This window comes from Caretta caretta, chromosome 4 (genome assembly GCF_965140235.1).
Source record: "Caretta caretta isolate rCarCar2 chromosome 4, rCarCar1.hap1, whole genome shotgun sequence".
NCBI lineage: Eukaryota > Metazoa > Chordata > Testudines > Cheloniidae > Caretta > Caretta caretta.
The window spans coordinates 66,600,209-66,623,903 of NC_134209.1; the positions used below are offsets into that span (position 1 = coordinate 66,600,209).

At 39.4% G+C, this 23,695-nt stretch overlaps 1 protein-coding gene across 4 annotated transcripts; it reads right to left on the minus strand.

Moving 5' to 3' along the window:
• Positions 1-241: 241 nt before the first annotated feature.
• PRMT9 (protein arginine methyltransferase 9) lies at positions 242-23,340 on the minus strand. 4 transcript variants are annotated; one of them, XM_048846929.2, is made up of 14 exons: positions 23,079-23,340; positions 22,174-22,227; positions 21,417-21,617; positions 20,721-20,869; positions 18,615-18,851; positions 17,477-17,644; positions 14,267-14,369; positions 8,752-8,858; positions 8,144-8,336; positions 5,509-5,692; positions 4,399-5,107; positions 1,852-2,005; positions 1,222-1,344; positions 242-1,003 (listed from the first exon to the last, which is right to left on the minus strand). In XM_048846929.2, exons 2-14 carry the CDS (start codon positions 22,177-22,179, stop codon positions 788-790), a joined length of 2,550 nt encoding a protein of 849 aa, XP_048702886.2. In that variant the 5' UTR covers positions 22,180-22,227; positions 23,079-23,340; the 3' UTR covers positions 242-787. The 4 variants fall into 4 exon arrangements, with proteins under 4 accessions (XP_048702886.2, XP_048702884.2, XP_048702887.2 ...); XM_048846927.2 differs by having other exon boundaries at positions 22,174-22,353; XM_048846930.2 differs by lacking the exon at positions 17,477-17,644 and having other exon boundaries at positions 22,174-22,353.
• Positions 23,341-23,695: the final 355 nt, after the last annotated feature.

Below are 23,695 nucleotides of genomic sequence, written 5' to 3' on the forward strand. Positions count from 1 at the left end.
AACCACATGACTATCCTTCTACCCTGCACAACAGCTTCATGACTTTGACAAGTGTTTCTTAAGAGTAAGTTCAACTGTGAATAAACTTGTGCTGCTGCAATTGTAGGGGTAGTGCAGACTCAGGAGGACAAAACCCAGGGGGCCTGGAGGCAGTGAGAAATAAATGTATACATAGTAAGATCTACAACTGGAGGGGTGTGGGGGTGGGGGGGAGAGTTTAAGAGAAGGGAACATAACCATGTAGGGCATTCACAAGTTTATTTTAAAACTGCCTCCTTAATACAGCTTTATGCAACTTAAAATAGTTGCCACAAACTAGGTGTGGGATTGAGGGGAGGATCTAATTGTGTCACAATATTGCATTCTATGTATGTAGATATTTATACAGTGCTTACTGCTAAGGTATCTGAGCACCTTACACAAAAACAAAAAATTGTGAGCATCTCTGCAACAAAAATTACAGCTTCCTTTGCAGCTTGTACAAAGGAAAATTGGAGAAATAATCAATTCAGTTAACAATGAAGCTTCCTGCTGCTGAGGAAGACATAACTTCACTATAACAGTTCAAAATGTCGTTGCATAATGGCTTGTAGTTCATCAGTAGGTCCTCTTTTTTTTTTTTTTTTTTTTAATTAAATCAATTTAAAAAAACCCTCTTGGGCCAAAACATAAAACCTAGATTTTATGCTCTTCTATTAAACACCTTAAATGCTGAGCCATTCTGCTAATGTGCATAGATAATTTTCTTTGATTTGAACATATCAATCAGTTTCCAAGTGACTACTCTTCACTGCTTTACTGTGATGCTGACATTGCTTTTATAGTGCTGAACGTTGAGCACAAGTTCATCTCCAAGCTGAACTTGGATCGGTTTGTCAAGAACAACTGCAGCTTGTTTCCAGTGGGAGGAATCACTTGACGTATCCAAATAAATATCTTCATCTAGATGTATATGATACCAAAATGGAATGGCAGTGACTTGGCCAGACTTACAAACTTGCACCTAAAAATGAAAAGAGGTTCTGTAAGGAAGTAGAACTCTAATTTTTCACTGATTTTATTTGTATTATGGCAGTGGCTAGATCACCAAAAAAATCAAATACAGTGGTTCAAACCTGTTCAAATCTACTTCAAATTGGCTTGCATTGAAATAGCTTTTGTACTGAATTTTTCAACCATGGTAATGAGGAATTGAAAAAAAATTGTGCCCGTTCAACTTACCTTTACTTCTCTACTGGAGCTGTTCAAATAGGGATTCATGAGATCTAGTCTTAGCAGCTCTGCTGGCTTGCTTAAGGGCACACATGGTAATGTGGCAAGATCCAAAAATACACAAACAGGCACCTAAGGAGGAATATACCAGGCTTTCAGGCTTAACAATTATACAACAGCAACTTTCAATTTGTGAATTACTGCATTGCTTCCAAAAGGAACTGAACTGTTAAAATAACTATCACTTCTAATCCTTTTTAAAATCTGGCCCTTGTGACACAAGTTGCATAAGAAAACAGTCTCCTACCAAAGCTGTTTTTTTGAACACTGAAGTGTTGGAAGTCATAACTTTTACTGGTTTCAGAGTAGCAGCCGCTTTTACTGCTCTCCATATCAGATCACAAATCACTTCTGTCCTACCTGAAGCATGTGTCTTGACTTCTATTATAGTAAATTTACATCAGTATCTATGCACAGAATTTAAGTTATAAAATATATTGAAGAAATTAATCCAACATCATTAATACTTCCAGCACTGCTTTTTCTTAAATTCCTTATATTGAGGTTATGGCCCTCAGTTGGGCATTTATGGGTTTTGAGAGCTATGCTTGATATTGAAGCATGTTGCTAACTTCCTACCTTGAACTGGTTGATAAAAGGTGCTATATTAAACCCAAGAGTGGGTTCAGTCCCTTGAACTGCACTTTCAAGTACTAAAGATTGTGATTCTACGAGCATCCCATACATCACCACGTATTGTGGGAATATCTTTCCTCCAGAGTGAAGCAAACACCTATAAAGAGAGATAGAGATGTTTATTGCCAAAATGTGTTCTCCTGCTAGTAAGAAACTAAATCAGGGGTGGGCAAACTTTTTGGTCTGAGGGCCACATTGAGGAATAGAAATTGTATGGTGGGCCATGAATGCTCACAAAATTGGGCTTGGGGTGCAGGAGCTCTGGGTGGGGGTGGGGGTGGGGATGAGGCATTTAGGGTGTAGGAGGGTCTTTGGGCTGGGACCGAGGGGTTCGGAGGGGGATCAGGGCTGGGGGTGTGTGAGCTGGGGTGGGGCTGCGGATGAGAGGTTTGGGGTGCAGGAGGGTGCTCCGTGCTGGGATCAAGAGGTTTGGAGAGCAGGAGGGGGATCAGGGTTGGTGTGTGGGGAGAGGCTCAGGGGTACAGCCTCCGCACAGCGCTTACCTCAAGCAACACCCGGAAGCAGTGGCTTATCCCTTCTCTGGCTCCTAGGCACGGAGTGGCCCGTGACCCTCGGAGCGGGGCCATGCCACGGCTTCCAGGAGCCGCATGGTGCGGCCCCTGACCCGGCACCCTGGCTGCAGAGCCAGAGCAGGGCCAAGACGCATGGTGCAGTCCCCGACCCGGTGCCCCGGCTTGAGCGCCAGAGCGAGGCTGAGACGCGTGGTGCAGCCCCTGACCCGGCACCCCAGCGAGAGCTCGCAGGCCGGCTTAAAACGGCCCGCGGGCCATAGTTTGCCCATCCCTGAAATAAACTGACTGCATTAAGGTCTTGATTCAGAATGGGTACTTAAGTTCCAATGAAGTCAGAAGTGTTCAAACGCTTCCTCAAATTGGGGCCTAACAGCTTTTCAGATCACTCCTAATATAAAATACCTTGTCAAATTCCACATTGTATTATACCAGGATTCATTTTCTTTGAAGGCTGGTTGACATTTTATCTTTGACTCGGGGAACTCAAAATATTAAATACCCAGTGAAGAACAGTGACAGGTCAGGTGGAAGAGCACTGGAGACAGGCCATTCTATGTCAGTCCAAGCCCTACCCTTCCAGGCCAGTACCCTGCCAGAAGCTGGGATTGGATGACCAGATCATATGATAATTGCTCTGTTCTACTCATTCTCTCTGAAACATCTGGCACCAGCCACTGTCGAAGTCAGGATACTAAATTAGATGGATCACTGTTCTTACCTGGCATGGCCATTCTTATGTAGAATGTAGTTATTTCAGTAAGATGGTGTTATAGGCTATTAAGGCTTCAAATACAAGGTCTGGTTTATTTACAACACTGTGACTCCTGAGACAATACTGAAGGATTGTGAAAAAATGGCAACAGAAGCTGGGAAAGAGATCACTAGGGCACTGTTCAGGAAATCCTGCTTGAGAGTCAATCCCTTGTGCAGAATGAAAATGGCAGGAATTCAGTTAATCCATGATGTGCCCAGGATAGTGCTAATTATATTAAATCACCCACATGTGGGATGCCAGCAGTGTTTTAAATATTTAACAAAATCATTCTCAATACACATAAGAAACAAAGTTAACAGTATTCTTGTGCTAGACTCAGAGGCTTCTTCAGTTCCCTGACACAGATTGCTGAGCTGTCAAGAGCAGCAGCAAGTAGGCATTTAATTCTGCATTGACTTTGTGTTCTCCTTGTTTTCTAGCAGACGTCTCTTTACAAAGGCACTAGCAGGGACAACAAATGGCAAAAAGAGAGAGACTTACTTCCTTAGCCACATCTTCACAGTCTCTGACAACTGATGTGAATGTACATATGACACAATCAGAACCAACTTCCCCAAAAGGGCTGATACAGCAAAATCACGCCCCCTTGATATTATTATCCTGACCTCACTAAAAGTCTGGATGAATAGATGAAAATGTTACACATGCACACACACCCCGCACCACCCCAACAAAAGCCCTCTAAAACTGAAAATTCATCCTTTCTTTCTCTAATATTCCTCCCACTGTTTTTGCTCTTCTTGCTATTTTCTATTATTTTGTCTTGTATTTTCTTCATTTCTCTCTAGCTTTGTGTTACCTTTTCGTCTGTTCACTATCCCTTTTTTTCTCTGTCTCTGTTCTAGCTCACATGTATCTGTCTCATAAGAATTTCAGTCTGTTCCACAGCAGCTTGAAATGTACAAGATTCTGACCTTGTTCTATCACTCAGATCTCTTAAAATTTCATGCTGCTGATAACAGCATCAGGACAATTGTTGTTTAGATTTCTGGTATGCTAAGCATAAGATTCCCCCCCCCTTTTTTTTTTAAATCACAGTGATAAATTTCTATAAAAATGGAATAATTTAACCGATTGTCTTTGACCAAAATACTTCCAAGCTTCAGTCAGACTGGCTGAAGCTTGGAATTACTGGGGAGGTTCTCTCTCACCTTGAGAAGATTTATAAATGTCATACAGTACCTGGATATTGCTGCCTTTTCCATCACCTCCTGCTGGATTAAACCTGAAGTCTCTATGACATCCAGAATTATAATACTCCACAGTTTGTCTGATTTGGGTCTCTGTAACACCACACTCTCATCCTCCAAGTGGCTGAGCCAAAACTCTAATGTTTCTTTAGGGAAATGGTTGGCTTCTGAAATTATGTTAAGGGCTATTTGATGCTGCTCTTTTTCAACAGAACTGTAAGCTTTAACTGGTCCAAGTTTGCCAGCAATTATTGGCAGAATCGAAAAGCCCTCGGACACATCTAATACATACAAAGGGTCATGAGTTGTATATGAGGAGTTCTTGTTTTGACTCTTTTCAAAGTTCATCTCTCTATCGTGACCATCAACATCCATTGACAGAGATTCTCTCGTTGGGATCAAGGATGACAACACTTTGCCAATGGCAGCATTAAAGCATTCATGGTATGGCACATTGTTCAGAAGTGCAATTTCAGTGGATTCCAGCATGCACTCCTGCCCCATGCCATCCTGTGTGCTAGTAGTTTGAAGACTAGCCAGAGCACTACATAGTTCAGCCTCATTGCCCAAAGCCAGTGTGTTCTCCCTTTCAATGTCCATCCCATACTCTGAAGTTAAAACAGAAATCTTCTGGATCCTTAAGTAGCAATCTTGGCAGCATACTTCCATCATCACAGTGTCTCCAGGTTTCACAGAATAATCTTATCAAAAAAGTACAAAAAGGTACATTAGTAACTTTCAGAAATTATAAGGGAGTGTTCATACAAATGCCTAATCTGTGGTTTTAGGAAGCAAAACCTACACTAGAGCCATTTTCCATCTACTATGAGGAAACTACTGATATAGCATAAGAGGGAGAGAAGAGGGACAGTGATGGGTGGGGAAAGGCTAACTAAGTTAATAACGAAGTAAGGATTGCGAGGAACACTCAGGGAGACTGAGGAAGAGAAACATGCTGCTATGGTTAGTGATGCATTGTCCTCTTTCCCTAATATGTTCCCCTATCTCTGAGGCAAATTGATAGCATCCTTTTAAGACTAGTTACTATCAAATAAACAAAATATAAAAAAGTTAATAGTATTGCCATGGAAAATCCACATACCAGGAAGGCCCTGCACAGGGTAGACTGCTTGTTCCCAGCAAGTTTCCTCACTGGGACTTGTAGATAGACTGTGCTCATCATCAAGTTGTAGTACAAACCAGACCACAATAGCATCCAGTATACCTCCTTGAGTGACAGGTACGCTGAACTTGCAAGGCTTCCTGGTTGCCAGGCTTTTCAGTTCCTGACCATGATAGCAAATAGAGAAATAAAACTTGAGTACCTCTTCCCCAAGAATGATGGCTGACTAATGTTGAGAATGGAATGTATGTCAGACTCCTTTTTACTGTTGGGAACGTAAATTTAGAGCTTGTTTTTAGAATTAACCCCAGAAGCAGTTAATTGAATTTCTGAATTTTGTACTTTGATATGTAACCCCTGCTCCCAACTGTTAGTGTGTCAACAGTTTTATGTTGTTGTTTTTTTTTAAAAGGGAATATGTTTGAATGACACTATTTGAGAACCAACAGTGGGCATGAGAGGAGAAAAAAACGAGTGAGTTGCCAGTGTATGGAGAGGTAATTCCATTGCCAACAGATTGCTGGTGGCAAAAAGCTGCACAGTCATGAGTATTCACTTGTTCCAAACAAATAAAAATGAATAAATTTGTTTTCACCTACTGTGTATTGTATTTATACCTCTTCACACAGTAAGGCTGGAATCTGCTTTATTTGAAGATCTAGGTCAGTGTTTCCCAAACTTGTTCCGCTGCTTGTTTAGGGAAAGCCCCTGGCAGGCCCAGCCGGTTTGTTTACCTGCCACGTCCGCAGGTTCGGCCAATCACAGCTCCCACTGGCTGCGGTTCGTTGCTCCAGGCCAATGGGGGCTTCGGGAAGCAGCGGACAGTACGTCCCTCGGCCTGCGCCACTTCCCGCAGCCCTCATTGGCCGGGCATAGCGAATTGCGGCCAGTGGGAGCCGCAATCGGCCGAACCTGCGGACGCGGCAGGTAAACAAACCGGTCAGGCCCACCAGGGGCTTTCCCTGCACAAGCAGCGTCCCAAGTTTGGGAAACACTGATCTAGGTAATAAAATGTTTAGAGCGTTTCACATTATTTCTAGGATCTTATCAAATGTATTCTGTAAGATTAAAAACATATATATTGGCACAAGTTGAGAACAACATGTACAAGATTAAGCATTTGACAAGACACTAATCGTTTATCAGAGAAGCCAGAGCTGGAAAAGACATTAGAGATTGTTGCAGCATAGTTCCCTGTAATATATTCAAGTGCTTTGCTTTACTTCATTCGTTGACCTTAGATGTCAGGTAAGGTGAACAGGGAAAGTTACCGATACAGAACATAGCAATTCCCAACCAAATCAGTAGCCAAGAATGATTTTATCTATATAACAATTTATTTTCAGCTTTGGCTCACCACTTTGGTGCAAACTCCTCTCCATGGGTCAACAAGCCAAAAACACATATGCACCAGCATCAAAATGTATCGCCCTTTCAGTCTGCATGGCTATCACTGGCTCAGAGACGTACTCAGCTCTATTTGGTGCATATGTAACCCACACACCTTCTGGGTGTAGTGTTCTGCCCCCTCTAGTGGCACCGAGACCACAGAGAGAGAGAGAGAGAGAGAAAAAAAATGAGTCTGCTCTACAGCATTAGCTAAGAGCCCGTTGGCTTTTAGCTCATGCGGTAGAGGCTCATGCACTAAGCTCCAGAGGTCCCCAATTCCATCCTGCCCACTGACGACCAGGGTCTGTGGGCGTTACACATACACAAAAATAAACCTATTTACATTGTCAAAATATAGATGTACAAGATGGTTTCCATAGGGGAAATAAATCATGAGTTGTTTGAATGGTGACTTATCCCATTCTCCATTGCAACCATCTATTAGCAGCTCATTGTTAAGTGGTAATATTTTGACTTTAAATATAAAATACTCTTTCCTGTGTCACCCTCAACAATTCAAATACACTCCTATAATTTTACTTGAAATCTGATCAGTTACAACTCATTTATATATTGCAATTCTAGTGGTAAAAATGAGCCAGTAGGTCAAGGGCATATGGACAAACATGTAATACCACATTTAATAAATTTACTTAGGGTGTCTTTACCGCAGAGTTACCTCAGGATATTTCTTGGATATTATCCGTGTCTACTTCTGTTCACACATAAAACCCCCTCACCCAAGTTTACTGGTGCTTTCAACCCAGACCAGCTGGCCTAACTGGGGCTACAGCCAAGAGCTCAGGTGCCACTTTCACTCAGACTGGTAACCTGTTCACTTTGCAGTGAGAATGCAGCTAAATCACTTGAGTGCGGACAGTCCTCCAACACCTTTCCTACAATTCCCTCCTAGAAGGACAGACAAGTTCTTCTATAATTCACTGCAGCACAAGGAACCATGAGATATACCCCCAGAAGTCCTAATGATGCACGTGGGTGAGTGCAGCCCCAGTGAGCACACTAACTCAGGTACGGCTTTGCAGAGTGGCTATTCACACCCAGCACAGGCTAATCTGGGTGCTCATACTCAGATAACTATCACCCAACCTAACGGAAATGAATAAATACCCTTAGAGACAAGCCAGATTTTTGGCTCTGCATCAACTGCTCTACAGGTTTTCTGTTTGTTTGTTTTTAGGATGTAAGATAGTGAAGAAATCATTACCTCCAGATTGTTGAAATCCACTGTCATGGCCTGAAAGGGTTCTGTCAGTGGCATATAACCCCCAGGAACTCTACTGAGTTTTTCTGTGGTGTAAGGTTCAATAGTTTCCTCTGAGTTCACAGAAGCACGTGTTGGACTACAGAACTCCACTGTTTCTGCCAAATGCACACAGGCAACTTCTTGTACTCCCACCCTAGGGGGGGAGCAGGGAGGAAGAAAACCACAAACAAGCCTAAATCAGATGAATCAAAGCTTATACACAGTCCTTCCCCTTGAACACTGAACATATTGAGTGCGTAGTGTGATAACAGACATTGTTGGTAGCTGTTCCTGGAATATTAAACATACATCTCTTTCAGGAGTTAAATACAGACCTAAAAGTTAATCAGTACCAGCTCAGTCACTCAACCATACAGAAATTCTGTTCATACTTTGCACAGCTGCTTAAGTTGGTGGTCTCATTTAACTACACACACAATAATACATACAAATATTTGTGTTAAGTGAATGGAAAATAAAAAATATTTCCTTTTTGTTTAAATTGATCACATTTCTTTTCCTAAATCGGTCAAATGTGAGCTCCAAATCCTGTCAAAGTATAAACACACCTGTGATGTCTGCGTATCTCTTTGCATTCCACTGCCATCCCAAATACAATAGCACCTGCAGGAATAACTTGACCATAGTCTTCTGTACCAATGTCTTGATTTTTAGGCTGTGAAAATGTAAATAAATAAGATGGCACAATGAGATGAAGACCTATTTCTACTGGTACTGCTGAGTTTAAGTTTTTTATTTCTCTGTCATTCATTATTATCTCAAAAACTTTAATAAATATTCTCAAGACTAATGACGTTTTTAATTTATTTTTGTAATTGCAGTCAATTCAATTTTTTGTGCAAATGTAGTGAATTAAATTATTCCTTTTTCTTGAAAAAACAGCCAATTGTATACTATATATACACTGAAGGATGAAAAGTCTAGAAGTTGTAGTTATTTTCCCAATTTTTTCATTTCCCAAAGCCTTTCAAATGCTCTTTTGATATTGTTGCATCCACAGTGACCTTTTCTTTGCATACACTTTGATCACAACAAATTGATTAAAGGGTCACTCACTAGGAGGTAGTATTTTTTGTTTTTTCCTAATGTATCTGCCTGACGAATATCCCATTTTCATTTCCAGGCTTAAATGTAAAGTAATATTTTTCCATAACTCCTTATTTCTCAATAATGCCAATCTGTATTATATATGAATTCTGATAGTTTCTAATAAGTCATGCTCTCCAATGTGATTTTATCAGTCTATCCCCTGTTTATTTTGCTACTTCCCAGTAATTAATTTGATAGCTTCAATATATATTTTAAAAATACTTTACTTTTACCACCTATCTTTCAGCATTGGTTGTTTCTCTTGTATCAACTGCATACTTTTTCTCAAATATTTCTTTTCCATACTTAGATTCAGAGATATTTAGGTCAGAAGGGACCATTATGATCATCTAGTCTGACCTGCACAATGCAGGCCATAGAATTTCACCCACCACTCCTGCGAAAAACCTCTCACCTATGTCTGAGCTACTGAAGTCCTCAAATCGTGGTCTAAAGACTTCAAGATGCAGAGAATCCTCCAGCAAGTGACCCGTGCCCCATGCTACAGAGGAAGGCAAAAAACCTCCAGGGCCTCTTCCAATCTGCCCTGGAGGAAAATTCCTTCCTGACCCCAAATATGGCGATCAGCTAAACCCTGAGCATATGGGCAAGATTCACCAGCCAGACACTATAGAAAATTCTTTCCTGGGTAACTCAGATCCCAACCCATCTAATATCCCATCACAGGCCATTGGGCCTATTTACCATGAATATTTAATTACCAAAACCATGTTATCCCATCATACCATCTCCTCCATAAACTTATCGAGTTTAATCTTGAAGCCAGATAGGTCTTTTGCCCCCACTGCTTCCCTTGGAAGGCTATTCCAAAACTTCACTCCTCTGATGGTTAGAAACTTCGTCTAATTTCAAGTCTAAACTTCCTGATGGCCAGTTTATATCCATTTGTTCTTGTGTCCACATTGGTACTGAGCTTAAATAATTCCTCTCCCTCTCCGGTATTTATCCCTCTGATATATTTATAGAGAGCAATCATATCTCCCCTCATCCTTCTTTTGGTTACGCTAAACAAGCCAAGCTCCTTGAGTCTCCTTTCACAGGACAAGTTTTCCATTCTTCAGATCATCCTAGTAGCCCTTCTCTGTACCTGTTCCAGTTTGAATTCATCCTTCTTAAACACAGGAGACCAGAACTGCACACAGTATTCCAGGTGAGGTCTCACCAGTGCCTTGTATAACGGTACTAAAACCTCCTTATCCCTACTGGAAATACCTCTCCTGATGCATCCCAAGACCGCATTAGCTTTTTTCACGGCCATATCACATTGGCAGCTCATAGTCATCCTATGATCAACCAATACTCCAAGGTCCTTCTCCTCCTCCGTTACTTCTAATTGATGCGTCCCTAGTTTATAACTAAAATTCCTGTTATTAATCCCTAAATGCATGACCTTACACTTCTCACTATTAAATTTCATCCTATTACTATTAGTCCAGTTTACAAGGTCATCCAGATCCTCCTGTAGGATATCCCTGTCCTTCTCTAAATTGGCAATACCTCCCAGCTTTGTATCATCCGCAAACTTTATTAGCACACTCCCACTTTTTGTGCCAAGGTCAGTAATAAAAAGATTAAATAAGATTGGTCCCAAAACCGATCCTTGAGGAACTCCACTGGTAACCTCCCTCCAGCCTGACAGTTCACCTTTCAGTAGGACCCGTTGTAGTCTCAGCTTTAACCAATTTCTTATCCAACTTTCAATTTTCCTATTGATCCCCATCTTATCCAATTTAACTAATAATTCCCCATGTGGCATGGTATCAAACGCCTTACTGAAATCTAGCTAAATAAGATCCAATGCGTTTCCTTTGTCTAAAAAATCTGTTACTTTCTCAAAGAAGGAGATCAGGTTGGTTTGGCACGATCTACCTTTTGTAAAACCATGTTGTATTTTGTCCCATTTACCATTTACCTCAATGTCCTTAACTACCTTCTCCTTCAAAATTTTTTCCAAGATCTTGCATACTACAGATGCCAAACTAACAGGCCTATAGTTAACCGGATCACTTTTTTTCCCTTTCTTAAAAGTAGGAACTATGTTAGCAATTCTCCAATCATACGGTACAACCCCTGAGTTTACAGATTCATTAAAAATTCTTGCTAATGGGCTTGCAATTTCATGTGCCAATTCCTTTAATATTCTTGGATGAAGATTATCTGGGCCCCCCGATTTAGTCTCATTAAGCTGTTTGAGTTTCGCTTCTACCTCAGATATGTAATATCTACCTCCATATCCTCATTCCCATTTGTCATGCTACCATTATCCCTAAGATCCTCTTTAGTCTTATTAAAGACTGAGGCAAAGTATTTGTTTAGATATCGGGCCATGCCTAGATTATCCTTGACCTCCACTCCATCCTCAGTGTTTAGCGGTCCCACTTCTTTCTTTCTTTGTTTTCTTCTTATTTATATGGCTATAGAACCTTTTACTATTGCTTTTAATTCCCTTTGCAAGGTCCAACTCTACTTGACTTTTAGCCTGTCTCACTTTATCCCTACATGTTCTGACCTCAATAAGGTAGCTTTCCTTGCTGATCCCTCCCTTCTTCCACTTCCTGTATGCTTTCTGCTTTTTCTTAATCACCTCTCTGCGATGCTTGCTCATCCAGCTTGGTCTACAACTCCTGCCTATGAATTTTTTCCCCTTTCTTGGGATGCAGGCTTCCGATAGCTTCTGCAGCTTTGTTTTAAAATAATCCCAGGCCTCCTCTACTTTTAGATCCATAAATTCTTCAGTCCAATCCACTTCCCTAACTAATTTCCTTAATTTTTGAAAGTCAGCCCTTTTGAAATTAAAAACCCTAGTTGCAGATTTTTGTTAATCCTTCTGTTCAGTTTGAACTGAATTAGCTCATGATCACTTGAGCCAAGATTATCCCCTACAACCATTTCTTCTGTGAGGTCCTCACTACTCAACAAAACCAAATCTAAAATGGCATCCCCTCTAGTCGGTTCAGCAACTGCTTGATGAAGGAATCCATCAGCTATCACATCTAGGAAAATCTGAGCCCTCTTATTATTACTAGCACTTGTCCTCCAGTCTGTATCTGGGAAGTTAAAGTCTCCCATGATCACACAGTTTCCATTAGTATTTACTTTATTAAAAACATTAAAATGGGCTCTATCCATATCCAAATTAGATCCCGGCGGTCTATAGCACACCCCAAGCACTATCGCAGGGGAGGCTCTAATAGTTTTCTTCCCCAATGTAATTTTTGCCCAGATGGACTCTGTCTTATCCATTCCATCGCTTCTTATTTTTTTACATTCTACCTCATCATTGATATACAATGCTACTCTACCACCTTTACCTTTATTTTGGTCTTTCCTAAATAGCCCATACCCTTCAATACCTGTAGTCCATACATGACTACTATTCCACCATGTTTCTCTTATCCCTATAATATCTGGTTTCACTTCCTGCACCAGTAGCTCTAGTTCCTCCATTTTGTTACCTAGACTCCTCGCCTTGGCATACAAACATCTTAATTTTTGCTGTTTGGCCTCACTTACTTATCTTGTTCTAATCAAGTCTTTGTATTTTAGATATAGGTTGGCTTTCTCTTGTCTTTTTTCTCTCTTCACTGTCTCAACATAAACAAGCTGCTGATCAATAAATATAAACTCACCAAATGAAAACATAGACATGGCAGAAAGAGGGTGAATCGAAAGAAGTAACCTCATAAATAATTCTTATGTTTCAGTACATCTAAAACTACCCTCTCATGGAGCTACAAATAAGCTTTCAATTATTTACACACCAGTTGTGTGTGACAGTTCATTGTATTTTCTTGTGTAATTTTAAACCCTGTATTTGATCCTAACTTGAAGGAATACAAGTTAGCTAAAAACATGCATAATGAATAGATCAAACTATTCCTGTTTTATAATACTAGAGGTCATCAATTTCAGTCTAATACAGCAGATAAAAAACCCTTCACCTAGATGGTGATTTTAAGGTAATCTTCTTTTTGTTTGGGAGGAAAACGTGAAAGAAGGAACTAGATCCTGTAACTTTTCACAAACTGCATCCCTTTATTTCATGAGACCTAAACAGAAGTTTAACAGACACAGATAATAAAAAGTAGAGGTGTTTTTGTTTTTTTTGGGGGGAGGGAGGAGTTACATTTACATAGTCTTAAAGGCAAGATGCATCTAGCAACTTCCCCCTTCCTACACCCCCATCCCCCAAAAAAGATGCAGTGGCATCTTCCAGCTTTTCAAATTAATCACCAAGGAATTATTAAATATAAAATAAGGGTGAAATGGAAGATTTAACAGATTGGTAACAGAATGCCCTCTAGTGTTAGAAGCAGATGCATACTAGTTTCTATTAATTGCATACGAGGTGATTTTGGTTTCAGTCACAGTGAACAGGTTTCAGAGTAGCAGCCGTGTTAGTCTGTATTTGCAAAAAGAAAAGGAGTACCAGTGGCACCTTAGAGACTAGAAGCCTTTTCTTTCTAGGCTGCTGTTTCAAATCCAGCCTAGATCTCTACTGACTGCATGGCCTTCTGACAGCTGTTTTGTGTCTTAATATTAAATTAATAGATTTCAGTCTGGTTTGCAATAGACAAGTGTCCACAACACAAAAGTCATCATAATCGGCATCACTGATAGACACAGAGGTCAAGGACTGAAGAGCCATAAAGACTGAATTACCCTCCCTACACTGCTCCTGCCAGGTTAGTGTTGAAAAACATTGATAAGGCAGTGTCATTCACAAGGCGCATTGTCACAGCTTGTCTACTCACATATAACAGGCACGATACAGTACTTCTGCCAACAAGGCTGTCAAATCTCACTTTCACAAGCACTAATGTAACTCAAATTTAGAAATAAAGCATCAATTGTTTAAGCATTAGAAAGAGTGGAACATTCATAATAAGGATGTGTTATGTATGTATGTTTCAATGTGGTTCTGATTTATAAGTATCTGAATATATCACCTACCTTTGGTTGTAAAAGCAAATGCTCCCAAGCATGTATCAAACTCTCCACAATCCCTTCTCCAAACAAACCTGCATCTACCGTTTCTGTGACAACCAGGGAAACCCTATGAAAAATTGTTTTTAAGAAAAGGTAGTTACAGTTATGAGATGGTAATGGGCATTACAAATTTCTGCTAGAAGTCACACCTTTTAAAATAAAATACAAATGTAAACTGAATCTAGAGGCAGCAAATGTTGATAAAAAGCTGTGCTACTAAAGTATTAATTCATGTAAATGAAAAGCAACACACATCCAGCAGAGGGACATATTTTAAGTTGTTGTTATAACAAGTTATTCAAACAATGAGCATAAACAATGAGCAACAATTTTCCATGAAACTTTCCAGACAATGCTTAGGAATCATTAGGTATGGGAAGAACCCAAGACAAACATAAAAATAAATAGGACCTTTCAAACAGACTTGAAATATGGCAGACCATATCCCAGAACACAAGCTTACATGTAAAATAAATTCAACAGTGATTAGCACTTGAAGGAGATTCCATAAAATTTTTGCTCTATCATCAGCTTGTTATGTATTAAGTTAAAGCATGCAAACAGTGCAATTTTATAGTTATACTTTAAATACAACTTCTAAGCAGGACATGAAAGAGATTAGTGGGCACATATTACCTTTAAATTAGTAATTTGAGACTAAAAACTAAGGCACCTATATTAATCTTGGATTAATCTTAAATCTCAATACTACCAACAGCAGCGGGCTGAAATGACGAATAAGCATCACTAAAATAGTGCTGAGTCTATACCAGCAACCCTTTAATAGATTTCTGAGGTTTAAACTTACAGCTCCCCAGAAGCATCCCATATGAAAACAACTCTTAACCAGATGTGCTGAAAACTAAAATGCTAAGTCAAACTGTGGTTTGCCAACTGCAACAGTTACATTGTGCTTTCTGGGATGCTGAGTGGACTCAGTAGCCTAATCAACAAAGCTTTTTAAATACATTATAATTTGGTTAAAGTGACACTATTATTTAACCCATAACCACTGTACAAAAGGACGTACTAGCAATAAAGATGAGAGGACAATTTTAAAGAAAATAAATAAATACACCTTTCAAAGCAAAAACAGAAAATAAAGCTGAAAACATACTGATGCTACATGAACACATTTAAGTGTGAATAAAAACAAGATAAAATTACCAAAATTAGAAATCTTATAAACTGAACAAAAAGATGCTGATGTCCTTTTCTGAAAGCTACCAGAGAACCTGAACTTGCTAAGGATGAAATCATTGTGCCAGCTGTCAGCAACCAGTGTGAGGTGCTTCGCACTTCCTCACAATGGAATGGGGGGTGGGAGAAATGTGTCAGAACTAGAATCCACTTGGAGCAGTTGTCACATGGCCCTGCAGATAATTACTTCAGCCCAGTGTCTAAAGCAGCCCTCTGTGCTGCTTAAACTTCTCCAACGTCGGGGTGGAGGATCTGCACAAAGGCAATTCCCCACCAACCTCCTAGAGGCCACCAAGTAAGAAATGTCCACCTCATGTGCGGATACCCTTAAATCTTGTCTCACTCCTGAATACAACAGATTTCCTTTGAGTAGTGAAGTTAAAATCCTTTGTTTATGGCATCTCAGACCTACCACAGAAATCAGCGAGATCTTCCAAACTTGACATTATAATTAATTGCAGAATTAAGTACAAGATGTACTGGAGCAAATTACACATGTAAACATATTTGGTAATTAGAAAATATGGCTAAAAAGTTATTAAACATGTGAAAAAAACAATTTGTATTTAAGCATGGTAAACTTGAAAGTTTTCTTAAGTATAAAAGTCTCTCAAAAGAAACAAAGATGTCAAACTTCTAGGATGCAAGTCCACCAATTGCCATTGTGTCCAATGGCAATCCAATGGCTAGAATCTAAAGCTAGACAAATTCCAATTGGAAATAAGGCCTAAATTTTTAACAGTGAGGATAATTAACAATTGGAACAGCCTACCAAGAGTTGTGGTAGATTTTCAATCACTTGCTAACTTTAAAGCAAGATTGTATGTTGGTTTTTTAAAAGATATTCTCTAGTTCAAAAGGAATGATATTGGAGAAGTTCTATGGGCTGTGGTATACAGGAAGTCAGACTGGATGATCACAGTGGTCCCTTCTGGCTTTGGAATCCATTAATCACATTAAGATTACTCTAGCAGTGAACTATATATATTTTGAGAAACACCAACTGAATAATCATTTTGAAGATACAAAGCTAAATTTTTAAAACACAAATTACTCTGAAGTCTTTGGTTTAACCTGGTATGGTAATTTATCTTCTCACTGCACCTAAAAAAAATATGTGATAGATTTTAAACTTAGTAGACAACTGAACCTTTCGAAATCATAGATATTCATCCCATATTTATACTGGACTTGGTTCCATCTTTTCCTTTTGCTTTATCCCCCTAAACTTATTTTTAGGATCAAGCCATTAGAAAGTGATCCAAAGAGGTGAAGAGTCAATTGATGTAGCACTTTGCAGAATCTAGAATTAGCTTTTTTCCCCCTTGACTAAGTAGTTAAGCTTTTGTAAAATCTCTAGGACAATAATTTCTTGGAACTGTGGACTTGAAACACCTACTGTTTGTAGATGTCTATATTGGAACTAATCTGAAAGATAATGATGTAAAATTATTCTCCTGTTACCTTTAGGATGTAAAGAACCTTACTGTCATTAAATAATGGTCTGACATTGTTGCAAATGAATGAACCTAGAGAGCTAACCAGACTTACCAGTCCTGACAGCACACACACAAAAGATACTGCCAAAAAATGTCCAAGAACAGGAGGAGAAAAACCCCTAACTGACAACCAGACACTGACCTAACTGACTGTATTATTGTTCTATTTTTTTCCTCTTTTTGTCTCCTTTCAGGTTTGTCTGTCCCAAATGCTTTACCTGGTAGGTAAATGGTTTGAATGAATGAAGTTTACTCTAATGAACAGTTAAACATTACTTGCGATATAGTTAAATACGGCCTTCTATGACAGAGAAATATTAATCTAACAGACAAATTGTGTGAGAATTTTTAAATACCATCTCAATAGACAATTAGTTTCTATTTTCTAGTGAGTATGTTACATTGTGCAGTTTTTCTCCACTTGCATAAACAAAACTGAATTAAAAAGATATCACAGTAGGCTATTTTAAGCTACCTTTCAGGTATGTGCTTTGGAATTTCTATATCAAGAGACTTCATATGGAGAAGTTTGATTTCTCCTTCCATATTATTTGCTGCTACCACATCACAAGCAAGTTCATACATGGTCTTCGACAACTCACAGGCATAGACACAAGGTGCTCCAGCCTTCTTGGCAAACATACTGCAAAATAACAGAAATCACCATAGGAATTAGTTTATTCTTGTCAAAATTTCAATTAGAAATTATTAAAGGTAAGAAAAGTCTGAATTTTGTTTTAAGTATATTTACATTTACTGTAGCATTTATTTCATATTCTTAATACTAGTACCTGATATCAGTACTAATACAAACTATAGCACTTGGGTGGATATCAGATTTTCCCAGTATACACTGTATTATCAGCAGTATAGTTTGTCCAGAACTACTACAAAGATAATATGTCTGACATGAAGGCAGTAATTCATACACTATAAAACCAGAGGGACCACTGTGATCATCTAGTCTGACCTCATGTATAAGGCCACAGGACTTCCCTGAACTAATTCCTGTTTGAACTAGAGCATATCTTTTAGGAAAAACATCCAGTCTTGATTTAAAAATTGCGAGTGATGGAGAATCCACCAGAGTCCTTGATAAGATGTTTCATTGGTTAATTATGCTCATTGTTAAAAATTTGCACCTTACATCCAGTTTGAATTTGTCTAGCTTCAGCTTCCAGCCATTGAATCTTACTAAACCTTTATCTGTTACATAGAAGAGCCCATTATCAACTTTTTCTTCCTCACATAGGTACTTATGTACTGTGACCAAATCACTCCCTAACCATCTTTCTGTTAAGACTCCAGGAGCCCAATTTGTTTAGTTTATCTCTACAAGGTATGTTTTCCAATTCAACATTGTCACTGAATGAACATATATTAAATTAGCATGTGGATACCAGACATACCATTAGTGAAGCAGTTCTAGGTACTCACTTCACAATAACAACTTTAGTTATGTCTTTCCTTCATTAAGCTTTGTTTTAATATATGAAAATTAATTTTCAGGTTTTTTTACAGAAGATAATTTAAATGTACATGACAATGACTGCTAAAAAGAAAGTATATTTATATTAATATAGTTTACATTAAACATGCATTTTATGACAAACCTCAGTATTCCTGTTCCTGCTCCAATATCTAGAACAGTTCTGCAACCAGAGTGGACCACCTTCTGAATTGCTTTCTGGTAAATCAGATTCCTGTTGGTGTCATTAAGCATGATAAAGTGCCAACGTTCTACCAGCCAGTTTGCAACACGGTAAAAATTCTCCTTTGCATCAGCAAAGTCAGGGTTTAGCTTCAGTGCTTTGTGGAAATATCCAGCTGCTTCATCTCTAAAGCCCATTCTAATAGTAAAAATGACAAATAAATAATAAGCAGGAAGTATGCAGTTGGTTGCCAGATATCTGAAACCTGAAGATTAGGGGGGGAAAAATCACATTTTTAGACATTCATTACTGAATTGTTAAGTAGTGTTGTTTTTAATAACTGTTATAGTCACAATTTGAAAGCTATTTTGCTTTAAGGGCTATGTCTTTATATATGAGAAAGAGGTACACCTTGGACAAACGATAAAAAAAAGTGAGCTCTAAATAATTTAAGAGGGTTGAAAATAATAATTTTTCATTTACAAGACTGTTTCAGAGAAAGATCCCTTTACTCTAAATATGCTCCTTTATAAAATAATGTTTTCACTAGAAAACCAAGCAATGTACTTGGCTAAAATTGAGTTATGAAACACTACTGCACAAAGTCCCTATGTTTTTACATTTTAAGGATATAAACTTAAGTTCCTTAACCAGTGATATGGTAGTTCTGTGTCAAAAAGGATGAAGTTATCTTTACAAAGTAAGATTTATGTGATTTAAAATGCAAAAATACATAAAATGTATCATTTATTGTACTCTACTTCTACCTCTCTATTTCATCCATGACTTTGCCGCAGTAAAACAATTGGCGTCTTATAAGGATTATTTGCACGATAAAAACAGCAACGGTGAATCAGAAATGCAAGCCAGAATGGAGACATGTCAAAACTCCAAAAATCAAAGCAAAGTAAGATTTTACCCAATTCAGGTGTAATGTATGACATCACAGCTCATATCAAATTGTCACAGCTTGAGTTACCAGTGTTTCCATTAGATCACAATTTTAAGAAGATTATAATTACCATAAAATATTGCTCTGGGCTGAAATTCTCAATCCGGGAACAATTAAAAATTGAACATTTTTAAAGTTTAAAAAAAATGCAAGGAAAATATAGTCAGAAGGGGTTTTTTGCTCTTTATTTAGAAAAAAGAGAATCAAAGCGGACCACTCTAATAGAAGTGATCTGGATTTCTAGTTAGGAATTAAGGTTTCAAGGCCAGGTCCTATTCTAACATACCACGCTGGCAGGAACTTGAAGCACTGTGGGGGCAGCATGTGCAGCACCTTTTAGGGACTGCACAGCGAAGGGAAATGCCTTATATTGTTAAACAAAGACTAAGGCTCAAACCAATCAAGAAGAGGGAATTTACAGGGAATTCATATTCTGAACCAGCCCTCTTTTATCTGAACTGGTTGTAATGTGGGATCTTTAGGAGGAACAGAACAGAGTAGAGGTAGAGGATCTTCATAACACCTACAGAAACGTGGAACATAACCACTTACAAAAATTAAATTACCCAAAACTACAGCCTTCACACTGGCTTTCAAACATTCTGGTCTAATTTTTTATTAAATAACTACTGCGTGAGCTGGTAAATGACATTTAAAAGGCAGTATTTTTTTATTATTATTTTTAAAGACCAAATGCATTTCTTAGGATTGAATAGTATGTTTAAGCAGTGGCTACTGCACATATATTTATATTGATTTAACAGATTCGAAATTCAGTATTACATACTTAACATTGTGCCCAGGCTCAAAGATACCCCTATTCAGCAAAGCTGAATCAGATCCTTATATGTTTATTACTAATTAATAATAAATAGAAAAGGAGGACTTGTGGCACCTTATAGACTAACAAATTTATTCGAGCATAAGCTTTTGTGAGCTACAGCTCACTTCATCTGTAGCTCACGAAAGCTTATGCTCAAATAAATTTGTTTGTCTGTAAGGTGCCACAAGTACTCCTTTTCTTTTTGAGAATACAGACTAAGCTGGCTGCTCCTCTGAAACCTAATAATAAATAGTGCATCTAAAAAAAAAATTGAATATAGATTACTACCAACCTGAAGAGATGTTCCCCCATACTATTACATATTATTTCATCATTAGGAAACAGTTCCAGGGCCTGCTCATAGCAGTTAAATAAATCTTGAATCCGTGCAAGAGAAGCTAGCTCTTCAGCCCATTTGAAGAGGGTAAACTGGAAAGTTTCCTGAAAAGTGACGCAAACATTGCTAAATCAGTAATATGCATATCAAAAGCGGTGAATTGAAGACACTGGAAACTTCAGAGGAGATAGTATGAAATTAGTCTTGAAATGAACATGAGCACAGTTATTTCCTTAACAGCACATAATGCTGGGAGGCTCGCTTAGGTTCTCCAGTGAGGTAGTCTCTTCCTAGTCGTCCAGCTACCCTTACCACTAATCAGCGCACAGCGTAACATGTTACAGAGCTGCATGTAGAAAGTTTGCGCAGTGCAAGCCAGTTGTAATAGAACCTCATTTTTACAAAATCCTAAATTCACTCAGCTTTTAAGATTAAATGAATCAAATCCTATCCCTCAAGCACAGACAGCTCTCGTTAACCAAATTATGGGGTCATCCATAACTCCGCTATGTTTCTCTTTAATTCTCCTGTCCATTCTTCAAAATAAGTTACATACAAAATAAAAGCAACATCTGTTCATTAGAAAGTTCTTAAGAGTGAAAAAAATATAATTGAGTTTGGACTGTCTAAAATAATTCAAAAAGCACTCACCCTGACATCATTTTTTAGCTCAGATGCTAGGTTTAGTACCAGGAGATAGTGGGCATATGCAGTTCCAAAATCCTGATTTTCCAGACAATGCTGAGCACTCTGTAAAGATCTGGAAACCAGCTCACGTCTGCCAGCTTCCTGACCACCTGGGTGGCCACGATGAGATTTGGCATTAGAGTTGGGCATTTTGAAGAAAATTAACTGTGCATTCCCATAAACAAAAATAAAGGGAAAAAAAATCTTATCCTAGAGTAACTGTAACTTGCAAATAAAAGTAACAGTAAAATATTTTAAAATTCTAGTATGCAGTGAAGGCCCCCCGGTCCTACAAAGAGTTGCAGATGTGCTTAACTTTACACATTCTGAGTAGTTCCACTGTTAAACGTGTAAAAACCTTTACAAGGCCTAAAACTGCACAACTTTTTCTGCTAAACTTTTGAAAACCTTTTAGCATGTCTCTGGAGGATCAACTTGTTTTTATAAACTCATATATACACACAGAATTTCATGCTTAACTACCCACAAAAATTATAATTAAACTTTTTCAGTAATACAGCTGGCATAATATATACTCAGAAAAAATAGTCTCCATAAAGTGATACTAAGGAGGACAATCTACTTTGTAGTTAACATCTAAGAGCAACAAGTTATGACAACTTTTTCCAAAACAATAAAATGTTAAAATATCATAGGAATTTGTGTATAATCTTATACCACATTTTGTGAAATAGTGTCCCCTGTAATTTTAAATGCTTACTTCCATATATAGGTCCTGGTCCTGCCTTCAGGATTTTCAGACTATATCCCAGGACTGAAAGATAATACAGAAAGCAAGTTCCCAGCAGAGATGTTCTCAAGATGTATTACACCACAAAGAAATAACAGTAATCCACATGAAAGTTCATCAACTATTCTTCAGTTATGTAATTCCATCTACCTATGTAAGATGAGTATGACACAGATATGACATGATACAGTTATCTGAAGAGATGGCTTAACTAAGGGGAAAACAGAACTGTAAGAGAAAAGTTCAGATGATGGATATACCAATATAAACATCTGCTGATCAGCTCTTTGGGAGGGAATATTGTTCCTATTGGAGGAAATGAGTGCCAGACACAGGAAAAGCTGCAACAGCAACATGTTGACATCCATGCACTTTGTGCAGAAGCATTTTCACGTGTATCTGGCTGGTGGGATTTCCTTTCTGCCAAACCCTGAGGGAAAACAATTTGCCTTAGTACCTGTTTGTTCTATTTCACGTCTGCTTGGCACCCACGCTACAGGGATAAATAACTACTTGTACTGCCTACATTAAACGGGCACAGTGGCCACTTCCTTTTATCTTTGTATTTATTCTTTAAAAATGCCCTGAGTGCCGGGGCATACGAGACAAAGATGTACCCTCTCTGTGACAAAATGAGCATATGTACCCCCTCTGTGAAGGACTGCGGGTATACGGGGGAGCAGAAGCACTGTGAGGGAATGAGTGTGTGTGGGGGGGGGGGTAAGGGGCAGACGCACCCCGATCTGAGAAACCCGTGCCTGCGACAGAGGAGACGAGCTCCTGCCCGGGAAAAAGCAACCCAGGGCAGTGGGGATGGGTGGGGACATGGTGTAACACATGGCGGCGGTGGGGAGCGGGATATGAGGACTGGTCACCTCAGCGATCCTTCCGGCAGGGCCTGGCTGCTTACGGCTCGGCCCACAACACAGCTCCGGAGCCGGCGACGGACACGCCAGCCGGGGGCCGCCATTTTGGCGCCGGGCGGAGACCCTGCCTCGCAGCTACAACCACGGGGTTCGACGCCGGGTCGCCCAGGAGGCCGCACACGTCTCAGCACCGCGATCGCCCACGCGCAGAAGTGAAGCCAGTGAAGCCGCTGCGCGCGCCGCCGCTCACCCGGCCGGCGTGACGTCACTTTGCACCACCCAACGCGATGGGCAGCCTGGAAGTTCCTGAACATGCGCGGGAGAACTGAGCATGCTCAGTAACATCTGGTGAATCCGCTGCCCTGCCTTGGGGTGGGGTGCGCTCTGCTCTTCTGGGGGTGAAGGGGGACGTCTGTGCCGGGGGGAGTAGAGCTGATCACCGCACGGGGTCAGACAGCCGGAGGCAGGGACAGGAGAGGGCTCAGGAGCTAGTGGGGCAGGCGGCGAGGACCTGCTAAGTTCAGGCTACAATTGATTTCAGGCGTGGGGACAATAAATTAACAAATAGGAGGGAGAGAGTGAAATGACAGGGTGCAAATGAGGGATCCCCATGGGGGACATCAACT